Source organism: Dasypus novemcinctus, chromosome 6 (assembly GCF_030445035.2).
Source record: "Dasypus novemcinctus isolate mDasNov1 chromosome 6, mDasNov1.1.hap2, whole genome shotgun sequence".
NCBI lineage: Eukaryota > Metazoa > Chordata > Mammalia > Cingulata > Dasypodidae > Dasypus > Dasypus novemcinctus.
The window spans coordinates 50,203,846-50,229,516 of record NC_080678.1 but is presented as its reverse complement, the minus strand read 5'-3'; the positions used below and the strand labels follow the sequence as shown (position 1 = coordinate 50,229,516).

The 25,671-nt window shown below is 41.8% G+C and overlaps 1 protein-coding gene across 2 annotated transcripts in view; it reads right to left on the bottom strand.

Annotated features, from left to right (window-relative positions):
- The window catches only part of LGI1 (leucine rich glioma inactivated 1), a 33,521-nt gene extending 18,368 nt beyond the window's left edge, over nucleotides 1-15,153 (bottom strand). Inside the window, exons 1-2 of one of the 2 annotated variants that reach the window (XM_004450010.4) lie at nucleotides 14,166-15,153; nucleotides 13,704-13,775 (exon numbers count right to left, since the gene is read on the bottom strand). In XM_004450010.4, coding sequence (XP_004450067.1) covers nucleotides 13,704-13,775; nucleotides 14,166-14,380 — 287 coding nt within the window. In that variant the 5' untranslated portion in view covers nucleotides 14,381-15,153. The remainder of the gene's footprint in view (nucleotides 1-13,703; nucleotides 13,776-14,165) is intronic. The other variant, XM_004450013.4, reaches the window with a different exon arrangement.
- Between the last annotated feature and the right edge of the window lie 10,518 nt (nucleotides 15,154-25,671).

Genomic DNA, 25,671 nt, shown 5'->3' with positions numbered 1-25,671 from the left:
ATATTGAATGTTCCTACAGCAGAGACTTGCCCTTATTTATTTTTGTGTCCCCAGCACTGACCATAGTCTGGGCTGAATAATGTTTGTTGAACTAGATTTCAAGGAGTAAAGCCTCTAGATAAAACTACAATCTCATGCCAAACTATGGATGTATCTCAGAAGCATAATGTCAAGGGAAAAATCCAGAACACCAGAGTACATCTTATATGATTCCTCTTATACAAAGTACAAAATCCAGTAAAACTAACTATGCTGGTAAGTAGAAGCAGGAATTGAGATTCCCTGTGGAGGCAGGTAATAAATGGAAGGGATCACAAGAGGATCCTTTGGGGTAATGATAGTTTTTGGTTTCTTGACCTGGGCACTGGTTACAAGAGTGTTCGCTTTGTAAATATCACCAAGATGTATATTTATGACATGTGCACTTGATTGTATTTTTATTAGGCTTTAATAAAAGTTTCTTATAAAAGAAAAAAAATCCTCCTCACTAAGATAATGCATGCCATAGTCCAATTCTAAATTCAATTGTAGTTTTCTGTGGAAAAAGATTCTATCTTGTGATGTATAAAATTGTACATACATTCTAAATATAGTTGAGGGAGCTACCCATTTTACTATCTAATATATATTTTAAAAGACTCCTGGACCATTTTATATAAAGAGGGTGAAATTCTAGTCCATAGTTTAAAAAATAGATTCCTCAAAATATGTTTGCTTTTTCTATTATGACTTGTTATTGAACCAGATATGTTTCAGTACCCCACAGTCTTTGCTGAGGAAAATTGTGCCCCAACCCACCCCATCTTCACACACAACAGTCCTGGGGCAGATCTGGGTAGCTGTGTTTTATATGACATTTCTCCTTCCCTTTTCATAGATCAATCGGGTAAGAAAGACTCGGCTCCTCACCCAGAATAGCCAATCCATTAGCTAGTTACATCTCATGGTCTAAGGCACCTGGTCAAAAAGATGAGCTGGGCCAAGAGTTTCCTCTTGGAGATTTGGAATTGGTAGATTGAGAGGGGGGGCCAGTCGGCACTGGAGATTTAGAGTTGAGTTAGATCATGGAGACAAAAGTGTACTCTTAGGAGAAAGAAGAAAGTGGAGGAGAGTCCATAAAGCAGAAGTTCTTAACCTTTTTTGTTCCACAGACCCCTTTGCCAGTCAGGTGAAAACCACGGACCCCTTACAAAGTCCACACTCTACTGTGTATTATTTAATAAATCTATCACACCTGCACCAACATGTCCCCACAAGAATAATGTGTTTTTGAATTTCAATTCAAGCTCACGGACTCCGTGTTAAGAACCCCTGCCATAAAGCGAGGTTTGTGAGAGGGCAGCAGGGGGAGAGGCCTAGAGCTGCCCTAGAGCCTAAGCTGGTGGTTCTCAATCTTGGTTACACCTGGAATCACCTGTGGAGCTTTAAAATGCTAGCTTCCTACCCCTGGGATTCTGAGTAAGCCTTATACCTGGAATGTGGCCTGGACGTTGGGACATTTAAAAGCTCCTCATGTGATTGTTTTCTACTGTGAGGGCTGAGAACCACTACGCTAAACTCAGGTCAGTTACAATTAGCCCTGTTGGAGATTGAATCCTGTACCCCACTAAAGGTGTGTTCTTAATCCTTTTCCGCTTTCCTGTGGGTGTGAATCCATTTGTTAAGAAGACCTTTTGAAGATCTTGTTATTAGTTAAGGTGTGGCTAAATTGAATCCCAGGGTGGGTCTTAATCTACATGACTGGAAGTCTTATAAAAAGAGGAAATTTGGGTGCAGTAAGTAGAAACCAGAAACGGAGGAGCCAGAAGTCAGAGAAAGCCACTGGAGGAGACCAAAGACATCACCATGTGGCAAAGGCAGCCAAGGTGCCCCAAGGATTGTGGCAAACCAGCTCCAGAATGCTACAGACTCCCACAGAAAGCATGGCCTTGCTGATGCCTTGCTTTTGGATGTTTAACCTTCAAAACTGTGAGACAATAAATTCATGTTAAGCCAGCCCGTTGTGGGGTATTTGTCATACCAGCCTTGGCAAACTAAGACACACCCTTTACCTGTGGGGACGGAGAGGGCCTTGTTCTGTGCAGCAAGTCTGACTGGAGCAGTTGCTTGGTACATAGAAGTGCTGTGGATTGTCCTATCCCTCTAACCACATGCAGCAAGAATCTGTGTTAATATAATTCTCACCATGCTGCGGCATCATGGTGGGGTTTGGGGAGACCAGTGTACAGTCTGAATGAGACACAGATCAGAAATCAGGATGCCACAGACTTGCTAGGTAGCCATCCGTGGGTTTGTGCAGGGGTTGTATAGAATTTGCCCTTGGCTACTGATCCTGTGGGAACATTTAGGGTCTCTGTCACTTCTTCTTTTCTTAGGGAAGGGAAAAGCCAGGCAATTTCCCCTGGACTTTTGGTAGGGATGGACACAGGCATGTGCCTTGACCTACCTGGCCTTCCCCACCTAGGGTTGTGCACTTAGGTCTCTTACCATCAGCCCCCTGAATTCTGTAAGAAAAGGGCCGGTGGGAGGTGAGGAGGGGTGGGGAGGATTTGTTTCCCTCTGAAATCAAGGGAGTGTATATTCCCTTGCAAAGAGGAAAGATTTAGGACGACTATGTACATCCACTATCAATTTCAGGCAGGTAACAGCTTTTTCTTTAAATGATGGTCATTGCCTCCATAATACCTCACATTTCGTAGATTCTGGTTTTTGGAACAACTCTGTGAAAGTGGTAGAGCAGGTTTACCTTTGTTTAACAGAGGAGGAAACTGAGGCCCAGAGGCTGCTAAAGACTTTGTTCAAAGTCAGGAGGCCGAAGTCCCCTGGTCCAGTGTCCTTTCGTACACTGGAAGTTTCTCAGTATTGGGCCTAAATCTGCATAATGACGTAATGTCTACATCCCAGCAAACACACAGACTAATGCTGTTTGGTTAATGTGGATTTAAGAAATTTGATTGAGTAATAAATGTCTTTACAGGTCCCTTCCTCTCTCCCCACTTTCTTCCTTTCTTCCTTCCTTCCTCCCTCCCTCTCTTCCATCTCTTTTTCTAATTTAACTCTTTAATCCATTTAGAACTTACTTTTATGTTTGCTGTGAGGTGAGACCCTACCTTAATTCTTTCCTATTTTTTTTAAAGATTTATTTTTTATTTATTTCTCCCCTTCCCCCCCGCCAGTTGTCTGCTCTCTGTGTCCATTTGCTGTGTGTTCTTCTGTGACCAGGAATCTGTGTTTCTTTTTGTTACATCATCATGCTGTGTCAGCTCTCTGTGTGTGCGGCGCCATTCTTGGGCAGGCTGCACTTTCTTTCATGCTGGGCGGTTCTCCTTACGGGGCACACTCCTTCACGTGGGGCTCCCCTACGCGGGGGACACCCCTGTGTGGCAGGGCAATCCTTGCACTTATCAGCACTGTGCATGGGCCAACTCCACATGGGTCAAGGAGGCCCAGGGTTTGAACCACGGACCTCCCATGTGGTAGGCAGATGCCCTATCCATTGGGCCAAGTATTCGTCCCAATTCTTTCCTATTTACCCAAAGTTTTCTCCAGCTTGTGAGCGTCACTTCCTTTCATTTCTATTATTTTATTGGATTTCTCTAAGAACCAAATCTTGGTCCTTACCACTGTTTCCCAATTTATTATTTGATCTTTTTATCTTTATTATTTATTTTCTCCTGATTTCCTTGGGGGGGGGGGGGTTTATTGCCTCATTTATTGAGTTGAGTGCTCAACGCATGTATTTTTATTCTCTCAAATTCAAAATGAAAGTATTTAGAAATAAGACTTTAACTCTGTGTAAAGCATCCAGTAAATTTTGATATGTAAAAGTCTTAAAATTATTTTCTAATGAATCTACAGTAGCATATTTTATTAACAGGCATTTAGAATAGTATTCTTAAAAGTTTCTGTTGATGATAACTTTATAAAAACTTTCATAATTTTATTATTAATACTACATTGGAATCAGAGAATGTGGTCTATAAAATGTCTGCTAACACAAACAAGCTCTGTTCCTACTTCCATCTGCCTAAACATCCAACTACACATAGAGTGGGTCACAGCTCTTCATTAACAACAAATCAGCACCAAGGCCATGAGATTGTTAGGGGGCTCCTGGTTGGACTCAAAGCAACAGATGGCAGAATTTAATTGAAAAGAGCAGATAAGTGGGCAACAAAGTTAGCACAGCACTCAGAGTTCAGAGAGAGCCTGAGGTCAGCCACCGAGAAGCGAAGGAAGGACCAGAGAGTCAAGGGATGAGGCTCTAGCTACGCTAGAAAAGGATCTGGAAGAGCAAAAGGACTGGGCAGGCATTTTTGTTGGTGCCAAGGTTAAGGGGCCACTGCAGCAGGTTCCTGCCGCAACTTTTTACCTCTTCCAATGTGCAAGGAAAGGAGCACCCTGAAGGGGCAGTCAGGAAGTCTGAATCTTAATTCCCACCTGGCTATAAATTCTCCATGTGGCCTTGAGCACATTGCCTATCACTATGTTGTAAAACGAAGAGGCTGAACTAAATAATTTTGAGGTCCCTTCCAGCTCTAAAGGTGTATGAACCCATGCTTGTAGCACCGAAATCTTCCTTCATGGAAGAGTAGGCATGGGCCCTGCATGGGAAGACAGGGGTTGGTGAGGATGGCTGAACTGGGGAGGGGGCAGATGAGCAGATAACCCCTGTTGAGAAAATCTCCCCTTGTCTCAAACCAGACTACTTTTCTGGCTGTGTGTCAGTGCCCCCTGGCTCTAATGGCATTGTTTTCTTGACTCACTGCTCCCTGCAGTCACCTGTCACTTCTTGACCTCCATCAGAATTGTCCTTGGCCCATGAGTGGCCTGCATCCTATCTTCCAGCCCAGCGGCAGGTTCTCCTGGCTCTGGGGGGGAGGTGATTTAGGGAGCACTCCCATGCAATTACTCCCTTGGCAGTAACTACTCTGGATGGAGAAAAGAAGAGGGAGCACCTGACTGTTACTTGGAGACTGCATTCATTGGATGTAGAATTGAGAATCTGGTTTTTAAGCTTTATAAATACATGACTTATTAAGTAAGTGAATCTGTTGCATCATTTATTTTTATGGGAATTATAATGACAAAAAGACTTCATGAATGAATCATAGGAGATAATGTATATGAGCATGTTTCCTGTGCTTCTGCCAAAGAACAGCTAAGCAAAGAGCACAGATATAAAGTGTCAAAGTAGAAGAGACTTTAGATTTAGCAAAGGGCCCTAATTTTACTGCTAAGGAAACTGAGGTGCAGTGAGGTTGTCACCTGCCCAAGTGAACTTTCCTGGGCATCAAAAAGGGTATTAGGCTGTCATGGGTGGTATGTACAAATATGAGCGTGCACACACCTAGGTGTCTGTGTGTCAGTGTGTTTGGATATGCATGTGTATATGTACATAACAGAGCAAAGCATTCTGCACAGGTTATAGCTCTTGGAAGATTTGGGAGGCACAGCTGGAGGGTTTTGCCAACTTGTTTAAGAGCTGGCTTTGCCTAAATGATTCAGATCCTCTGGTTGTTAATAATATTTTCCTTTATCCAAAAGAAAAGGGCCAGTTGAATGCTAATTAACAATAGACTGATGATTCACTTTAGTTAAATGCACATGTTCCACATGAATAATTTTCATTTGAATATTTAAAAATATGCTCTAAAGACACGAGAGCATTAAAATGTGAAGCATCACACACGAGCACATGATTTGACAGTTCTTTTTGACTCTCATCCTTGAAAAACATATTCAATGTAATCCAGCTGATCTTTAAGTACACCACCCCTTCTTTGATTTGAATTAATTGAGAATATCCTTAATGTGGCTCTCCATAAATCCAAAGGGGGAAAGTATTCCAGAGAGATAGGTAGTTCAATGCCCTCATTTATAGACAAGGAAACTGCAGAGGTTAAAAGATGTGACCAAAGTCACATTTTTTGTCTGCAGCAGGAATGGGGTTAGGATATAGGTTTCAGGATCTGCAGTGTGGCCCTTAGGAATATGCACACCAGCCAAGATGTAAGCGTGGGACCTCCCCTTTGGTTTTATAGACCAATTCCTCTCGTGTCCCAGCAGGCAAAACTAGTCAACAGCTCCCCTCCTGTGTTGTTCATCAATTCAGCCTGTGTCTCCTTGGCCCTGGCATACCAGGGAGAAGGGACTTAAATTTTATCTAGAGGTTACTCTGTACCAGCATCTTTCCAATGACTAACTCATTTTAATCCTCATGATAATACTATAGAATAGGTTTTTCTATTTTCTCCACTTTAAAGATAAAGAAAACAGAAGTGAAGGAGGTAAAGTCACCTGAAGCTTCTAAGTGGCAGATCTTACTCTTACATGGTCTTTCTGCTCAGGCCTGACCTTCCACCACGGCTGGTTAATGGCCATGGGTGAAGCAGTTGTCCTCTTTTTAGTCACCTCAGATCCGCCTCTAGACCAGCTTTGACCAGGATTTCCCAGAGTATATTCTCCGGAATACAAGACCTTCAGAGGGTTGAGAGGAGTAACAGACTCAAAAAAGGCAATAAAATTTTGGGAGTAAATGAAGTTAATCGGGTGTTTTAACTACTCAAGTCTTTTCTATCCTTAAGTAAAATGAGACTCTTCAAAAGAATTAAATGTGTAGTTTCCCACGCTTACTGCTAATGGAACCCTTTATCATTGAGCTTCACAAAAAAAATAGTCCATGGAACATTTTCTGGGTAATGCTATTATAGTGCTTGGGAAAGAGCTATGAGGGAATCTAATCCAAATTAAAACTGTGACAGTGTAAATTTAAACTCAGGGGCTTAATTTTTTTCCTTTTGAATGGGTTGCAAGTGATAATCTACTTCCTCCAAAAACTGAAGCATTCTCTGATGGTGTCACCAAACAAGGGGTATGTTCAAAGCTGCTTGACCAGGTAGGTAGTCTAGTGGTGAGACCTGACTCTCAGATAATCACCTTCAATGAATCCACACTAACAAAGTTGTCTCCAGTTGCTCCATCTATGGGGGCTGGATGGTTTAATGTATCCATCAAGACGTAATTCTTCCTACCTTCCTGAGCACTGCAATCAAGCCTCTCTAGAACAAGATGAAGTAAAAATAAGTACTCTAACAAATAAAATGAACAGCAAAGGCAAAAGTTCCCCCAGTGGATGTTCACAGAACCAGTATTCCATGGACCATTAAGAAAAGTTAAGAAGCACCGTTAAATAATTTCAGAGGTTTTCTATGTCAAGGTGCATCATGAATAACTAAGCGGGGATTAACATGCAGTGTTTCTCAAATTCATATGAGCACAGAACCCTTTCCTACAGGACCACCGTTCCATAGCATACAAGTTTAGAATCATTTATCTAAAGTGTAACATTAAAGTAAACAAGGCCTTTCTCTTTCGCACTTTTCTCTTCCTTTCTTTCTTTCTTTTTTTCTTTTTCTTTTTCCTTTTCAGCAAGGAGACCAGAGCTTACACATACAAATAAGAATTGACTCCTAGGGAAACTAGATGTTCTTGCCAGCAATGCTGCCACTCTTTCAACCGGCCTTTGAAACTCCTATTCAATCATTGTCTCCAGGAACCAGGACACATTTCCCTGAATACTCTCTTTAATGGCAAAGGTTGACCCTTTGAGAGGGGATTTGATTTGGGGAACAAAACTATGCAAAGTCAAGCCTGACAATTCACATTCAGGAGAAAGTAAACAGAAGGGGTTAACAGTGAGGTCCACCACTTATTAGGGGTGTGACATTGAGGAGAGGACCCAGGACTCCATGCTCCATCTGTGAAATGGAGTGATTATACCCACCTCGCACAGTTATTGCGATGATGAAAACAAATGAGACCTATTAAAAGCATTTAGCAATATGCCTGGTAGGTGTAAGCATATTGGTATCAATCCAGGCAATATAAAAATAGCAAACATCCCCCAAACAGCTGGTTTTATCACATGGCTTGTAATCTGGCAGTGAAGACAATACTCAAAGAGGGGTCCAGAAATGTTTAGTCATGGAAACACAGTTGAGAAGAATCCACAGCCCCCCACTAGGAATTCTCTGCAAGTCAAGAGTTATTTGCGGGGATGGTATATGGGAACTCTGAACTTTATACATGATTTTTCTGTAAACCTACAATTTCTCCAATTAAAAAAAGGAATGAAAAAAAGAAAGCAGTACAGTTAATTTTCCCAATTAGTAAATATAACCAAGACCATAATAAACAAGTTATTTGCACATACAAATTCTAGTCTGATTATTTTTTAAAGCTTTTTTTCTAAAGTATATACCAAGGATTGAACCCAGGACCTCATACATGGAAAGCAGGTGCTTAAACTATTTAGCTATACCCACTCCCAGTTTGTTGCTTTATAATCACCCTTTACATAGGCAAACACCTGCCATCTTACTATATAAATGGGACCAGCAATTCTTTTCCAATCCCTCCCCAATGGGAGGGATACTACATCACTGTTTTATCATCAACAGCCATGGGTAAGACCTGTGAAGATCCCTTTGAACCTGTTTACACAGGGAGATTGGGACTTACATTATTATTTTCATAATAATTATTTAAAAGCTAATTCCATACCATGAGGCTCTTTCAATTAACAATCCAATACTGCTAGTTTATTAGACTCAAAATAATAAATGTCCATTTCTTTAACAAGAACATTTCCTATACCGTATTAATTAAAATAACTCTGTAAATTAGAATAGAATTTTTAAGTAAAAAAGAGAACTTAGATAGAATTGAATGTGAAGGTTTCAGAATCCCAACCTGTGTTTTGTTTGGTCTTCATCCCATTTTAAAACTCTGTTTCCAGATATCTACCTTCCCTTAAAAATTAGGACAACATGGCCCCATACCCATGTACTACATTACTACATTACCATCAATAACAATCAGCTAGAGCCAAGGAATATTCTCTGGTTTTACCCCAGTCACCACCACTCCCTATTGTCTTATACTCAACTCCTTCCCTCATTTACCTTACCTGTCCAACTCTCTTTGTCATTTCACTTTGAGAACCATAATTTAACCTATCTCTGGTACTTTATGCATATAAAACTTGTGGTCCAGGGATATTTTCTGACTTGCCTAGGGTCACATAGCCCAATAGTGACAGAACTGCATCTCAAATCCACATCTCCTGACTTCTAGTTAAGTAAGGCCTCTTTCCATATCTGTTCATAGTGATCACAGGATCACTCATCTGAATACTTATGAATGTTAATTATTCTAAATAAAATCTGACATATTTTACAAAATGTGGTGCCAGCTATTTTTTTCATGAGGAAGAACTGATTGGATTATGACTTTATTTTGAAGAGTAAATAGCTCATTCTTTCTGTAAGAAGTATTTTAAGGAATACTTAGCAGACTCTGATGAAGGCCTATGCCTAGAACCACAGAAACTTAAAGCTGGGAATGTAGGTGAAGCCCGCCTATACACACATAACCTGCTGTTATGGTCGTTCACATTTTCAGATACTATGATAAAAGCTAATGTCTATCGAGTAACAACAGGAATTGTGTCAAGTGCTTTACATGCTTTTTTTCATTTAATCTTCATATAATCCTGTGCAATAGACACCCTGGTTATTTGGGAATTTTGTAGATGGGGACACTGAGACTTGACTAAGCTCACCCCAAATTATACAAGTGGTAAGCTTCAATCCTTCCTTATATAACAAGTGTAGAAAAAGTTTAGCAAACTTCAGTAGCTACCGAAGACAGATCTATCAATTAAGAGAGTTTTTAGAATTATGAGCTGGTGATAGGTGAGCGTGTTTTGGTTTGTACCCAGCTGATGCTCCTACAACTGAATGAAAAGAATACATTTCAATCATCTAGGCTGTTTTGTCCATAATTTGCCCAATAGCCATAGATCTGAATTTTAACTTATGAATTAACTGCCTGGTAATATTTTAAAGGACATCCTTGTTTTGTGGACAGTATGTCTATTTTCTTTGTTAAGCCAAAAGGTGAGTGGCATTGACTTGCCATCCCACAGGCATGGAGGCAAAATAAAATCTGGTGTTTTTGCTAGACTTCTTATTTAAACAGAACTTCATTTAAACAAATTTTTTCATCAATGTCACACTAATATTTTGAAGGACCAAATGACAGGACCTTAGTAGAGATGGCCTTGTTATTTCTCATGTTCTGTCTATGCTGTTTGCTTTCCCATTGGTTTTTAGGTTTCGATTGATTATAAACTCTGTACTTATGCGGTGATTAATAAAAAATTTTAAAAAAGTTATTTTTTTCTCCAGAAAGATTAATTCTGTTTTTCCAAACAAGACAAAATCATACTGGAATAAAGAGAAGATTTTTTTGGTCACAAGGAATTCTATATAGATTAAGGGGGTGGGTGTGATTCCTAGATCAACTCTGGAACTCACTCCCTGCAAATGAAACTCTTTTGGAAGTTGGAGGAGTTTAGTTCATTAAAATATTTTATAAACGAATGGCAAGGCAGTCACATTTTATCCTCATAAATTTGAATTTTACTTTGCCGTGAATAGTTGAGAAGGAACAGGACTGAAATATGTGAAAACACATTTCTCTAAATTGCAGTCACTAAAAGTACCACTCCCTATCCACTAAATCAAACCAGAATGAATAATCATTCTCATTGGTTATGTTTCAAAAACTGGCCCTATTCAAAACACGAAAGAAATTGTGTTTGCTTAGAAATATTTGTTTAAAATCGTAAGTGAGAATTTTTAAAAAACATGTTGTGTATAGCTAATCTGGTGAAGTTTTATTAGCTACTTTTATTCTTTCTCTCCTCTCTACAATGTGTGGGCTTTTGTTTTTCTGGTTCTCCAACATAAACTGCCAACCACTGCCTACCAGAATCTTTTCCCCAAACACTGCTTGTAACTTAAGGAAGCATCATGTCTGCCTTCCTCACTACCCCTGGCTGACACGTCAAAAAGTACTTCCCCGGGAGCGGGTGTAGCTCAGAGGTTGAGTGCCTGCCTCCCATGCACAAGGTCCCAGGTTCAATCCCACTAGTCCTTCCACCGAAGATCTGAAATAGCATTTGCAGCCTTAATTAAAGTATCAGATTGTTCGGGAAGATAATGGGAATTTCTTTTCCATTTTCAACAACAGAGCAAAAAACGAACTGCCTTTGTACATCAACCAAGCAGAATGGATTCTGAAGTTTATCCCTTCACAGGGTATGACCAGTTAGTGCAGCCATTCATGGTCACCAATGTCATTAGCCTTCGCCGCGATCCCCAAGCTGCGTTGGTGTGACGGCAAAAGTCGCCGAAGGCCAACCGAGGCCTTTGGGCCTGCGTCTTTCAAGGGTGTGCCGACAGCCCACGTGGGGTTTCCAGGGCACTGGACAGCCCTGTTCCCCGGAACACGCCTTTCTCTTTGTGAAACATCCATCTCTACCACGTTAGGAGTACAGCCCAGTTCCTATTTGGAGCCTTATCGTTTATTTCCTCCTCAGTAAAAATGAGTTTATTAGACTCATTTCAGAGGACGGGAAGAAGCAGAGGACATTGGGCAGGAAGGATGGGGAGCAAAGTCTTAGGAAACAGAATCCTAGAAATCAGAGATCCGGATAAATCTGCATAAGCCCAGCCCTGGCATAAATCTACCATTTTGAGGTGGGCCAATGTGAGTTAAACTGAGCCTGTACGGGGCAAGAATTACTCGCCCTTTTGTTATTTCTGAAACCTGAACTGCTTTTAGAAATAAGGGCTGGAATGTTCCATAGGAACTCGGAGCATGGGACACAGGGGCATGGCACATACTCGGTGTGGGCTATTTAAAAACCAGTCCCTTGGCTTCTCTCTCTGATTCTAAATACGTGTAATCACATTACCCAGCAGCAGTCGGTAACTATTTCTATAACATTGTCCAGCATCTGTGGTTGCTGTGGCTGGGTCTACACGACAAAAACAAAGTGGAGATGGGGTAGCTGGTTAAGCTGATCAATCCAGGCTTTCTGTGTCACAGCTAACGTCCACCTAGTGTCAGAAGAAGTGTCGATTGACACTTCTCTTTGAATTCGAAGGACTGATCTGTTTAACTGTCTTTAGGGGGAAGGAGGTGCCTTAGCAGATCAAAAGGGTACTTTATAAATGAGCCATTTATTTATTTGATAAATGAACCAAGAGGCACAATTTATCACTTTCTCAGCAAATTCTTATCCTATGGAAGGATCCCAGCATTAGAGGCTCTACCCCTATATGTGTTAAATGGTCTATTATGAACTTGTTTAATGTGCTAAAAATTCTCTTAATCACACCATTAGCCATCAATCAAATAAACAAACCCCTTGGGAATATTCTACTCAATTGTTAATCACTCAAAAAACAGTTGCCAGTGGATGGACATTAGCCAACAATGTTACATAACACCTGGTCAGGTTTGTGAATTCAGTGAAATAGCCAAACCAGTTTTGGGGTTTCCTAGAGACAGAAACAATAAATTAAGTAATTTTAAACCTTTCAGTTTTATGTAAAAATTTTTTAATCTGACCATGTATAAAAATTTGTGTAGCCATTTGTCATACCATATGCCGAGTGTTTCATATCAGCTTAAATATTTTTAAACTCTAATAACAACCCTTAGAAGTATATATTTTCACCTCCATTTTACAGATGAGAAGACTGAGGCTCAGAGAGGTTTAGTACTTTGCACAAGATTACATTTCTAGTTTCTAGTGAGTGGTAGGTGAAATTTAAGCATAATTCTCTCATTTCAAATCCATGCTGTTTGCATATATAATATAACCTCAAACAGTCAAAATGGTCAATTAAGGCAAGAAAACAAAGAAAAAGCAAAAAACAAACAAAAAACTTGGGTCTTGAATCATGCAGTTAAAATACCCAAAACTCAGTTGATGGATTAAGGGGCTAACTAATCACTGGAGCCACGTAGCTGCAAACCAAGTCCCTTGCCTGACACCTGCGTACCGGCAGGCCTCTTGACCCCCACGTGGTACTGCTCTAAGAACTGGAACTCTAACTGCCCAACATTACACATCAGAACAGATTATACATATTATACATTATGCCCGTGGAGAGATCTGATTTCTTAGTGAAATATTATTTTTTGGAAGCTTTTCGGGCATAGTTTTTATATGTGGTTCCCTTGTGGCCAATTCAAAGCACATAGCAAAGACTAATCCTTTGCACTATCCTATGTTAATATTATCTTTTCTTCCTTGTAACGGGACTAGTTATAAATTAGCTGAAATTAGAAAACAGTCTCTTGAGAATTAATATTTTAAGGAATTACCTAGAAGGAACCGAGATGTTTGTTTCCCTCATGGTAAATCATATAGAGCCTGCCCCAGGTCCCTGGGAGAGACAGCATCTTGAGCACACATGTTATGCCGGGTTCAGTATTGACTAATTCAAACCCTCCAGGACAAAATAACCAAAGTGCCCAAGTTAAAAATGAAAGTAAAATATTGGAATGGAATTGGGACCATTGTAGCAACATTCCAACAACTTCATAAATAGCCATTAAAGTAGACTGCACTACAGGTTAGCAAAATTACCATGGCGAGAATCAACCTGTACTCTTGGTTTCAAGTCACAAACAAACCCATCTATTTCTCCCCTTACTGATATTCTTTTTCTTTTCAAGACATAATCACGCTTGGAAAAATTAATATTGAGATCATTTACCAGAGGACTTATTCAAACATATGCTATATTATAAATAGTCACGATATAAATATTTCTCACAAGAGCTGCAGCGATGGTGTGAATAAAAAACTCCCTTCTGAGATTTCAGTAAAACCAGATCTCACAAAGGATCTGAAAGAAAACATAAAACAAACATACACACAAAGAAACACACACACAAAACAAACCTTATGTTAATCCGGTTTAGCATAACAGTCACTATTTGACACTATTATATGAGGTACGATAGATACTGTTCCTTCCCAGATGAAGTCAGAGAGATGAATCTGCTACAGGTTTCTCATAATAATGTTTGGGGGTGGGGGGGATCTAAGCATGTTCAGTAGCAGCTAATAAAAATCCAAATTTTAAATGCAGCAAAATGTTGGCACTGTCAGATGGCTAAGCATGCAAGAGAAACCTCTCTCTCCATGCCCTTCCACCAATACAGACAAAGCCCCAAATACACAGGCTTGAATTTTTAAATCGTAAATTAGATATCAAAATGCTTACGGGCCTTACAATGAGATAACATCAGGAGGAACGGTGCGTGGAATGGATCTGGCATTCTCACATAAAGCATTATCTTTGGTACAAGTACACACGGCAGGGCATTTTGGCTTCGCTGGTTTCTTCCCCTCAGTCAGCAGAAGCGCAGAAAAGAGACATAGGAAATAAGCAATTCTTTTCAGGGGGATGCAGGCATTTCCCATCCTTTGGCTTCTCTCTGATTCCATGTGGTCGAAAAAATATCCCGAAACATGAACAAGGCTTCTGGAATTCAGATGGTGATTGTCTTGCTCTAAGACCAGGTCACACAGGAGTCCACCCTTTTCCTCTGCCTCTGTATCTCTGCTTTTCAAAACAGGGACCTGCAGCTGATTCGTGAGCTGCTACTGGCTTCAGCAATGCACTGATCGGGAAGAGACCTGTGAGGTGCTGTGTGAGATGGGAGGGATCCAACTGCTGGAGGAGAGAGCAGACTTGCATCACCGCGCAAACACTGAGCACAGACCAGCCTTCGAAGGCAAAGTGAAGTGATGAAACAGAAAATAAACAGCTTTCTGCTTTCACTGGGAGGCCCTTTAATTGTTACCAAAAATAGGATGGCATTATGTCTTATTAGTGGGTGGGTGGGAGCCGGCCTCTTGTATTGGATCTCCGCGCTCTCAGAAACCTCCGGGAATTTGCTTTTCATGTAGCAAACAATCTAGTAAGAAAAACTAGCTTTGGAGCCAGCACTGGCTGGAAAAAATGAAGTTAACAGAAACTCTTTCTGCAGCAGCATTCGATGAAAACCTTGATGTTTCTTGCTGAGTCCACCTGAGTGATACCATCGTTGAAAGACAAATAGGAACACATGGAGAATGTGACCATCAGGGAATGAATGTAAGTACTTTCTGACACTTGTCAACTGGAATGAGTTATTAATTTTCGTAATCTGCCTCCTTTCCCATCTGTAATTCATTCCCTCCTTCCACGATGAGGGAGGGAAAGAGAAGATTTGATCGAATCTGTGTATAAGCCACCTGCCTCATTCCCCACACCCGCACCTCCCTGCCTTAGCCCTAGCATCAGCAGCCTGGAAGGAACTCCCTGCCAGCAGGAGGCAGCCAACTTCGGCTTCCATGGGCAGTGAAAAGACCTGGCACCCAGGAGGCTGTGACCTGATGGGGAAAACCCTGGACTAAGAACCTAGAGACCTGAATTTAAGTCCCAGTTGTGCCATGAACTAGCTGATGATATCTCTGGATCTAGTTCCTGTCTGTGAAATGGGGATGATAGTACAGACATGACCAATTGTTATGAATTAAGTGAAAATGGCTGGCTATGTTAATATCATACTTGATGGGGAAGTAGATGCTCCCCTGGAAAAGGAAATTCATTTGAAAAAGAGAAACAAGAGGCCCTGGCATTGTGGGGGTGGGGGGGTGGTATAGTCCAAAAGGGTGGGGAGACCCTTAGGGTGGCCCAGATGAGGAAAATGGACCTCTTTTCCTCTTAGCAAGCCGAAGGCACCATCCTCCAAGCTGACATATCTGGCCAGGGGATGTCAGTCCATAAATGTCAGCCCACAGTCCTTTCTCCTTCAGCTTCTTGGACTCAAAGTGTTTAAAAAAAAAAAAAAAAAAGCATCGAGCAAATGCATGATTCAGACATAAACTCATCCTGCATGGGTGCTTGACACACTGACGTGCTATCCTTTCCCTCTCCTAGTGTGACCCACGTTTACTCTGTGAGGGAAGGGCAGTGAGAGCCATGTCCATCCTTGTCTTTGGTTACTGTCTGTCTACCCCAGAAGACTAAGCCCCATGAAGAAGGAGCCCTGCTGGGAACTCCAAGCTGGAACAGTGTCTTGCGTGAAGTAGGCACCCAGTAGCCCACGTGAGCAGCAACATAGAGTGCGGTCTTTTCCTGGTAACCAAATGCTCATCCAAATAAATGTCCAATTGCAACTCAGAGTAATAATAATAAAGGCATTTGACCTAGTCAAGGAAGTCAGGGGCCACTTTTCCTGAAAAAGTAATGACTGCCTTGAGTTCCAAGGTCAGAAGGAGTTGGTGGAGGAGAGCATTCTAGGCAGAGAGCAACAGATGCCAAGGTCTGTTTTTTTGTTTGTTTTGTTTTTGTTTTGGTAAGAAAATATTATTAGAAAAACTGTAACAGCCTTATTGCAGAATTTTAAGGTGAAACAACCTAGACATAAGTCCTGGTCTTGCTCTTGAGATCCATGGGATGTCTCTGCAGAGGTTTAGGTAGAGAAGTGATATAATCTAGTTTGTGCTTGAAAAGGAGCAGTGGGTTATTACATAAAATAATTTTTGAGGGTTTGCAAATATGTTGCTTTTCTTACAGGCAGGAAAAAAACCCACATACAACTCAGATGAGAAGTAATAATTTTAAAATGGATTCTACCAATGCTTCGCCTTTTTGTGTTTTTTAAAAAATTTGTTATTGTCTTTTTTTAAAAAAAATACATAGATCACACAAAATGTTACATTAAAAAATGTAAGAGGTTCTCATATACCCTACTTCCTACCACACCTCCCCACACTCCTCCCACATCAACAACCTCTTTCATCAGTGTGGCACATTCATTGCATTTGGTGAATACATTTTGGAGCACTGCTACACGGCATGGATTATAGTTTACATTGTAATTTACACTCTCCCCCCGTACATTCAGTAGGTTATGGCAGGATATATAATGTCCTGCATTTGTCCCTGCACTCTCATTCAGGACAACTCCAAGTCCCCAAAATGTCCCCATATCACACCTCTTCTTTCCTCTGCCTGCCTGTCTAGGACTCTATGGAGAGGGGCTGGGAGGATAGGATACTGTTTTTAGAAATCATGACCTACTGCCAGCCTCACTTCAAACAGTAGAAGTAGCCCTTCAACGTTGACTGTAAATCACATTTCTGTAAATTGAATCCCATTTCAAATGCATAGTGAAAACTTGCTCCATAAAAGAGTCAAGTGGTGAAAATTCCTTGAGATTATTTTTATGCAAATAGCCACCGCCTAAATTATCTGACTCCTAAAGGATGCAATCTGTAACTACAGAAGAAAACAGCAGGGTCATTAAAGACCTTGAAAACTTTCAGGGACCTCAGAGATCGCAGATCCAATCCCACATGGTACAGATGGGGAAGCCAAGTTGCCGGGGGGTTGGATGGCTGGTTAGTGGCAGAAGTGCCACCCTGCGTGCTCACCACAAAATGGTACTTGGGCAGGTCCTCTGTTAAAATGATTGGTGCAAACAACCAGGATAATTCAGCTCCTACGTTTCCCTTCCAAATGCATCATATTATCAAGATGCTTGATCAGCCCTTGGCTTTGTGTTCTGCAGACACAGTCAAGACAGGGTGAGCAGTCTTTCATTGCTAACTTAGTAAAGCTGGGAGAGCAAATGAATGAGGGATAGAAACCATGTTCCATACTGGTCGCTTCACAGCTGTATTTCTCTGGTAATTCAGTTTGTCAGTCCAAGTGAAGAAAGAACCGGGGTGGGGGGAATTTAAGGACAGATTACAATGGGCATTCTGAAAAAGACAGTAACTTTTTCTTTTTCTATGGCATTTAAGTCCCAGGCTTGCATTCATTATTCAATTTAAAACACCCACTAATATCAGGCAGAATTTTAAAGGACTTTTTGGGGGGAGAAGGAGATATGCTTCCTGGCTCCAGAGCTAAATCTGAGGAAGGGCTGGGGAAAGGAGGGTGGGTTGCTGAGACTGGGGTCTTGAGGGTCCCGGGGCGGGGGCGGACTGCTGACCTGCCCTCTCCTACTCCTCTGGGAAGCTCTAGGGAGGGAAAGGAGGATGTAGGAAGGGAGAGGGGAAACTTAGGGATTTCCACCAACTTGGAGGCTTTAGCCAAGGTTTGGCAACTCACCTTTTGGTTATGGTGGGGGCCTTGGAGAGAAAGGACTAGAACTGATGAAAGCAGAGCTGGAAGGAGGCCCAGGGAAGCTGAGAGGCTGGCTAAGGCCGACTTGATGCCCTGGCAGAGCTGTAGAGGAGCCCCGGAAGGGCCCAGGACTGGCTCTGCACTTTGCCGGCCGTGTGAGCTGGGGCTAGCTATTTAACCTTGCTAAGGCACGGTTTTCTCTTCTGTAAAATGGAGCTAATAATAGTATATATCACATAGGGTTGTCTTGAGAATTCAATCAGATAATGTATCTACCGTGCTTAGTATGGGCCTGATGCATGGGAAAGATTTAATAACTGGTTGTCACCATCATCACCAACAGGCTTGCAACAGGACTTGAATTCTGAACATGCAACTTCTGGTACATGGGAGGAAAGCTCAAATAAAAATGAATTTAGCTTAAGTCTATGTTCATTCTAGGAAGCAGCACTTTTGGGCATGATGAAAAACTAGCCTTGCCATGACTCTGTTTACATGAAGGAATCAAGGATGCTCCTGGGAGAGAAAGAATTCACTGTTAGGGTGAGAGTAAGATCACAGAAACTGGGTCCCAGGACAAGGACTACAACTGAAGAGAAAGACATAGCAGTGAATATAGGATGGAGATTCTCCCCCTCACTGCCCTTGACTGTGTGCAGGTTAGAGGGGAGTAAGAGGAAGAACATCTTCGTTAAAATCTGCTGTGGGACTCCAGGAACAAAGGGAGGGGTCTCTCCCCTTTGGTCACCATCGCGTGGGGTGCTATGGGGAAGCACACGGGGTGGTGGCACCAGGGGCTGCTGAAGAGATGTGAGGTGACAGCGTCCCCATCCAGGCCCGTGGCCCAGGCACCGGCAACAACACTGGAATCTTCACCAGGGGCAGCTCAGCCCTAGTGGCCCAGCACCAGTGACTGCCCCGCAGACCTCAGAGGAACTGGAGCCCATCCCAGCAGGGAGCAGGAGCAGAAGGGAAGGAAACACCCCCAAAATGGGATCCCCAAACGGGATGTTTGGGAGCACACATGCAACTCTCCCTGTGCATCCTCAGAGAAACTGGAAGGGGGTCTTTGTTGGGGACTGATGATTCTGGAAGAGCTGATGTAAGCAGAGGGAGAGAGGAACAGCCTGTGCTTTGATTACCATCCCAGTTTTCCCCGCAGGCTGGTGTGGCCTAGGAAACACACATTGTGCAAGTAAACAAATTGTTATTAGAAGGCTTAAAAGATCAAACCTGGTCCTGCCTCCTTTTACAAACACGCAGACCTGCAAACTAGTGCCATTTTAAGCTTTCTCATTAGAGCAGGGTTGTTGAAACTTCGAGTCAGATACCTTAGTGGGCAGAGCAAAATTTTTAACAAAATAATTTAGAATGCAAAATATGTGCATGCATCATCCCTCAAAGGGTAAATACTGCCTTAAGAAGCCTTTGTTTCCTTTTCTTGTATATGTATGTATGTGTGTGTGTGTGCAGGGATGCATTTCTTACAATTGGTTTGTGAACAAAAAAAAAAAGAGGAGAAAAAATAAAAAGAAAATACCTTATTAGAGGTTGCCAAAGATCCTTACCCACCCCTGGCAGTCTGAGAAGTGGCAGAGAAATGTTGATCTCCATTCTAATAAACTTTACCAACTGACTGAGGGCAGCGATTACACAGACCTGTTGTGGTATCAGTTCTGTTATTTAGATAGCTGCATGACCTTGGAAAGATGGCTTAGCTTCTCTGTGCCTCATTTTCTACACTGATAGCTGTTTTGCAGAGTTGATATTAAGATCAGTGATAATGCTTGTGGAGGTCATGTTGCAAAAAAGGCAATTAATTACTGATAGCCCTATCAGAAGTAATGGGTATATATGCGTGTGTGTGTGCACGAGCGTGGGTGGTGGGTGGCAGTGAGCAAAGGACCAGATCTTAAAGATTACTTAGTAGTAATGTGTTACTTAGGACTTTTTGGTAGCAAGTGACGACATAGACTCTGCCAACCTAAGCATAAAAAGATCTTGTTACCATGGTGACAGAGTGACTCGAAGAATCTAAGGCAGCACTGACCAAACAGGCCTAGAAACTGAGGGACCCATGGGAGCTTGGGGATCTGGGTATCAGGAGCTAATGCATAATGTCTGCAAGCGACTCTGCTCCAACCAGATTTATACCCATGTTCCTCCCCAGAGTAGAGTCTGACCGGCTGAGCTTGGTTCAGACATCTACCCATTTGCCATGGGAAGGCAGAGCACCTTCACCGGCAGTTCCACAAAGAGTTCACTTGATGGAGAAAGGGTGTCCCCCAAAGGAGACTTTGGTGCTGCTCCTGGAAGCAGAGAGGATGGGTGCTGGGCACGCAAAACTCAGGGGTGTTCACAGTGGAAGGTATGGTAAGACTTGTTAGCCAATAGCGCTTTCCTTTTGCCCCAGCCCAGCACCCCAAACCCAGCCTCATGATTTTAAAGAGAAATGACTAGAGGACAATTTATACAAATCGACGTGGGTAATTTCTCAAAGAACAGTTAAACTCTGGTATGGATTTGGGATTTTCAACTCTTAACGGTTCAAGAGGTTAGAGCTTTGGCCATGAGGGGATTTGAGGAGGCAATATAAAAGCTGACACTTACAGAATGCTTATTATTTGCCAGATGCTGTTCTAAGCACTTTATGAATATTAACACATTTAATCCTTATAACAATCCCATGGGGTAGATGTACAGAAAATGAAACTGGGATCCAGGATATTAAGTAGCTTGCCCAGCGTCCTGCAGCTAGCGAGAAGTGGTGCTGGGATCTACCCCAGGAGGTCTGATGGCCATGTGTCAACCACTACTGGGCACTGCCTCTCCAAAGAGCAGTGTAGAATGTGCAGTACTGGGAGTGCTGAGGGGGCCCATTGCTCTCCCTGGCTCGGCCCGGCTAGTACTACAGTTCCCAGCATGCACTGGGCTGGTTACCTTCTTAACCCCTTCGTCACCAAAAGTTACTCATTTTCTTGGTTAATTTTTTTAATGGTAAATGTGGCAAAATCTGACCTCCCTAAAGGTTATTATGTAATTGAGGCATAAATGCAGATGTAAGTGAGGGTTGAGAGTGGAGATGGTAAGAGTGTAGATTAAAATATCTCCAGGGTTTTCCAGTGTTCAAAGGAAAATTTCGGAGATTATCATGGCAAAGACTTTTTTTTTTAACTGACAAATGTGTACTGTTGATAAGGGGATTTTAAAGCACCAATTCTCAAACTTGGCCAGAGTTTTTAAAAATACTTAATGCCTGGGTCATACCCCTAGAGCAAGGGTTCTTCACCAGGGGTCCACAGATTTCAGGGGTCCGTGAGCTTGAATTGAAAATTCGTTTTTGTGGGGATGTGTTGGTGCAGGTGTGATATATTTATTAAATAATGCACTCATGGACTTGGTATGATTTTTACTTTGATGTAGCATGTCCTGAATACAGTGGATAACTGCCTGCAAAAGGTTGGTAAGGATGGTGGAGATGGTTTTATGATGCTATGGCAAAACCCAAATTTCTAAATATTTGCTGAAAATGATCATCTGAACAGATGTTGAACCATGTTAGGTTATCAAGTATTGAAATTACTGGAAAGTTGTAAAACATAATTTTGAATAATCCTAAACTTTAAAGACATGCCGAATTTGAATGTCATAAAACTTTCTGCTGCTACATTCTGAGAAGGGGTCTGTGGTTTTCACCTACTGGCAAAGGAGTCTGTGGAACAAAAAGGATTAAGAAGCTTTGCCCTTGAGTTTCTGTTTATTTGATCTGGGGTGTGACCTGGTCTCCCAGACTTTCAGGGCAGGGGGTGGGGTAGGGGACTGGGGCCAGGGATTGAACCGAGGACCTCATCCATGGGAAGTGCTTGAGCCACATCTGCTCCCCTTCCCAGGCTTTCAAAAGTTCCCCATGACATTCTACTGCATGCAAAATTTGAGACCCATTCTTTTAAAGGGGAAAACATTAATTATATTCAGGTGTGGTCATGAAAGCGCATCAAATTGTAAGTAGATCAAGAAAGCTTTTGAGAACCACTGCCCTAGGATGCTGGCTCCATGGAGGCAGAAACGATATGTTCACCAATGTGCCTGGCAAAGCAATAGGCACGTGTGATATGCTCAAGGTTGTTTGTTGCATTGGCAGCCCCCAATGAACCACTCCTCCCAGTGTGCATGCCTTTGTGTCCCCTTCCGTGGAGTCTGGTCTAACCTTGTGATTCTCTCTAACCAAGAGAATGTGGCAGAAGTCACGTTGTGCCAGTTTCTTAAGAAGCCAGAATCTTAAGAAGACCCTACAGTTTCAATGTTTGCGCTTTTAGGAGCCCTGAGCCACCATGCAAGAAGTCAGGCTACCTGTGAAGAGGCCACCTGGAGAGATAGAAGCCCTGAGTCTTCCTTGAGAGAGAGAGAGAGACCCAGGTATTCCAGCATCCAGGCTGAGTCCAGCCCCAAACTGATCTGCCAGGTGAAACAGAGTGACCACTGGCAGGACCAGCAGAAGAAACTCCCAGCTGAGCCCAGACCAGACTAAAGTATTATGAGCAAATAAAATGACTATTTTTAAAGCCAGTATGTTTTGGGGTAATTTGTTAATTCAGCAACAGAAAAAAATGAAACAGCATTCAATAAATACTTGTTGAATTAATGGGTAAACACGGAGCTGGGACATAGCCTTTCTCCTTGTCAAAGGTGAAAAACAGGAGTTACAAAGAAATCAGGAACACACTATCCTATATTTGTCTGATTTCCAAGTTAAAGCTTTTAAGCATATAGTAGCTCCAATATTCTGAAAATCTGGTTAGTGATCCTTGTGGGTAGTTCCTTCTGAAGGTGGTGGCAGAAAAGAGTTACCATCTGTCATCAGTTGTAAATAAATAAAATACCCTATTTTAGCACATGGACAGATCTCCAATTTTAGGCTAGAAGTCAATAAAAAAGTAGATTTCATATTAGAACTAAAGCTGGTGAATCACTTCTATTTGGTAAAATAAAGAAAACTAGTAATCTTAGGTCCAGCTCTCTGTGATGAGGGAGAGTTAGAAATTTAGGCAGTCTGAGAAACTTAAGCTAACCTCTCAGTCACAGAAGTGACTTTCTTGAGCAGAGTTGCTTGAGAAAAACAAGGCCAAATGCAAGCCATACTGGAACAGCTCTTTTGGTCTTTACTGCTTCAAAACCATACAAAAGTTTTTGTGACCATTTCTTTTAAAATTGTACAGACAGAAGCTCCAATATCTTCTGAAGGGAGTATCTCAAAATCTTCATCAATTATATACGCAAAGCTGCATGGTTGGGTAGGATTTATGGGAACGAGACAGAGAGTCGGTGGGTTCCTAGGAGGCTGGGAAATAAATAACACCCTGCTTTCTATGTATTCCTCTGTCCTTGTTGTTTGTTCCTTATTCATTCATTCACGAGCTCAACAGGTACTTGTGAGTGCCCTATTACGCTCAAGACATTGGGAAATAGAAAGATGCCCAAGACAAAGTTCTCTGTCTTCCATGAGCTTCTATAAGTCCAGTGAACTGGAGGCAAATGGATTCTCTCCTTCTTATTCGCCATTCTTGTTCTCTCTGATTATTTTGGGAGGCAGCTGGAGAATTGTGGAATCTAATAGATCCATGTTCAAGTCCAGGCATTGCCACCTACTGGCTGTGGGACCTTGATCAAATCACTTAAACTCCTTGCGTCGTAATGTCTTTATGTATAAAATGAGAATAATCGTGGCAACCTCATAGGCAGGATGAAATTGTGTCTACGAAAGCATTTTCTCAACTCTAGTTTTCTACAAATATGAGGTGTTATTATCCTGTCCTACTCATGTTTACCAGTTGAAGTCTACCCTCCTTTCCCAACTACCTCTTGTCTCTACTTCTTTCTCCCTTTTCATATCACTCAGTAGGAAGCAGCTGACGGGGCTCTGAGAGAATAGGACTAGCAATGGAAGCCTGGGAACCATGGGGGAATGGAGGCAGTCTGCAGGAAGGGAGTAGAAGGGCCAGTGAATCCAGAGAGGATTTCAGCCCTGGCCCTATTTAGTTCACAAAAATTCTAAGCCCATCACAGAGAGAAAGAGAGACCCAGATGAAAGGGATGAAAGTATCATATTTTAGTGTTTATAGAGCCTCCTTGGGAAAAATACACCAAATGTAAGATATGGACTACAGTTAGTAGTAATGTTTTGATGATAATCTTTCATAATTTGTAACAAATGTCTCACAACAAGGCAAGGTGGTGGTGGTGGGGTGATGTATGGGACCCCATATGATGTTATGCATGTTTGTTTTGTAAGTTCACAACCTTTACTATGCACTCATTTTATATATATGGTCATGTATGAATGATATACTTCAATACAAAAATTTTAATGAAAAAAAAAGCCTCCTTGGAGACAGGACCCACAGTTTATTTATCTATCTATTCCCTTGACTGAATAATCATTAACTAGGAGAAATAGTTTAAATGGTTTTGTAAAAAGAATCAATTTAGAGATGTAGATGGGTACTTTTCTTTACCCTTAAAAAAACTTCTTTTGTTTAATTTTTATTACCCAAGTTAAGAAGGCTTAGTTGATACATTTCTATACCTATCTTCAAAGCTGAGTAGAAACGGAATTAGCTGTGAACTGGAGGCCAATGCTTATGTTCTCAAAGGAAGAGCCCCTTCTGATTTATGCGGGTGGGAGACATTGAACCAGGCCTGCTTTCTCTCTTTCCTGGTTCAAGTCCCAGGGGAGGAAAGTAGATGGAAATATTGATGATGATGATGATGAAGAGGAGGAGAGTGACAATGACTACAACAAACAATTATCGTATGTTTATTATGTACCAGATCCTATTATAGGTGCTTTTGACCCATTTTCTAATTTAATACTCATAATATAGGGATTATTATTGACCCCACATCTATAAATGAGGAAACTGAGGCACAGAGAAGTTGGGCAGCTTGCCCAAAGTAAGGGGTCAAGTTGACTTAAAACTGAGGCATTGTACCTTTGCTTCAGAGTGGTCTCCTAGGGTAAAGCAGATCTCCCCTCATTCATATAGGGGCAGGCAAAAATTGTGTGAGTACAAAATTCCTATAAGGCAATGAGTATTGGGTTCTTGGGCTAGTCTGTGTGCGTAACATGGGTTGATTCTAGGAAAAGCTGTGGAGTATGGGAAGGTTATTTCTGGGGCATGAAGGAAGAGAATGGGTCTTGATCTGGTTCATCCATGGATGAGCTGTGTGACTTTGGGCACAGCTCTTAACCTCTAGGCTCTGGTTTTCAAAGGAAGTTGTGGGGCAGGGTGATCCCTAATGATCCTATTCAGGTAAACTGCCCCTGCCAACCATCTAATTGGGAGTGGTTGTTGGAAAAGCAAGGAAAGAGATGAGCAGGTCCTCGCACATCCAAAAGTAAGTAGCAAATAGCTACTTGTCTGCCCTCAGGAGTTCTGAAAATGTTGGACCTAGGTTCCTTTTTCTACGTGTTGCTCCATAGGCATCAAGGTGGTGAATGGATAAACATCATTTGTGATTATCCTTACATGTTCAAGAAACTCTGAAAAGAAGGAAAGAATGATTATTCAGTGAGGAGAATATTACAGAAGACTCTGGGGAGGAGAATGTAGGGAGG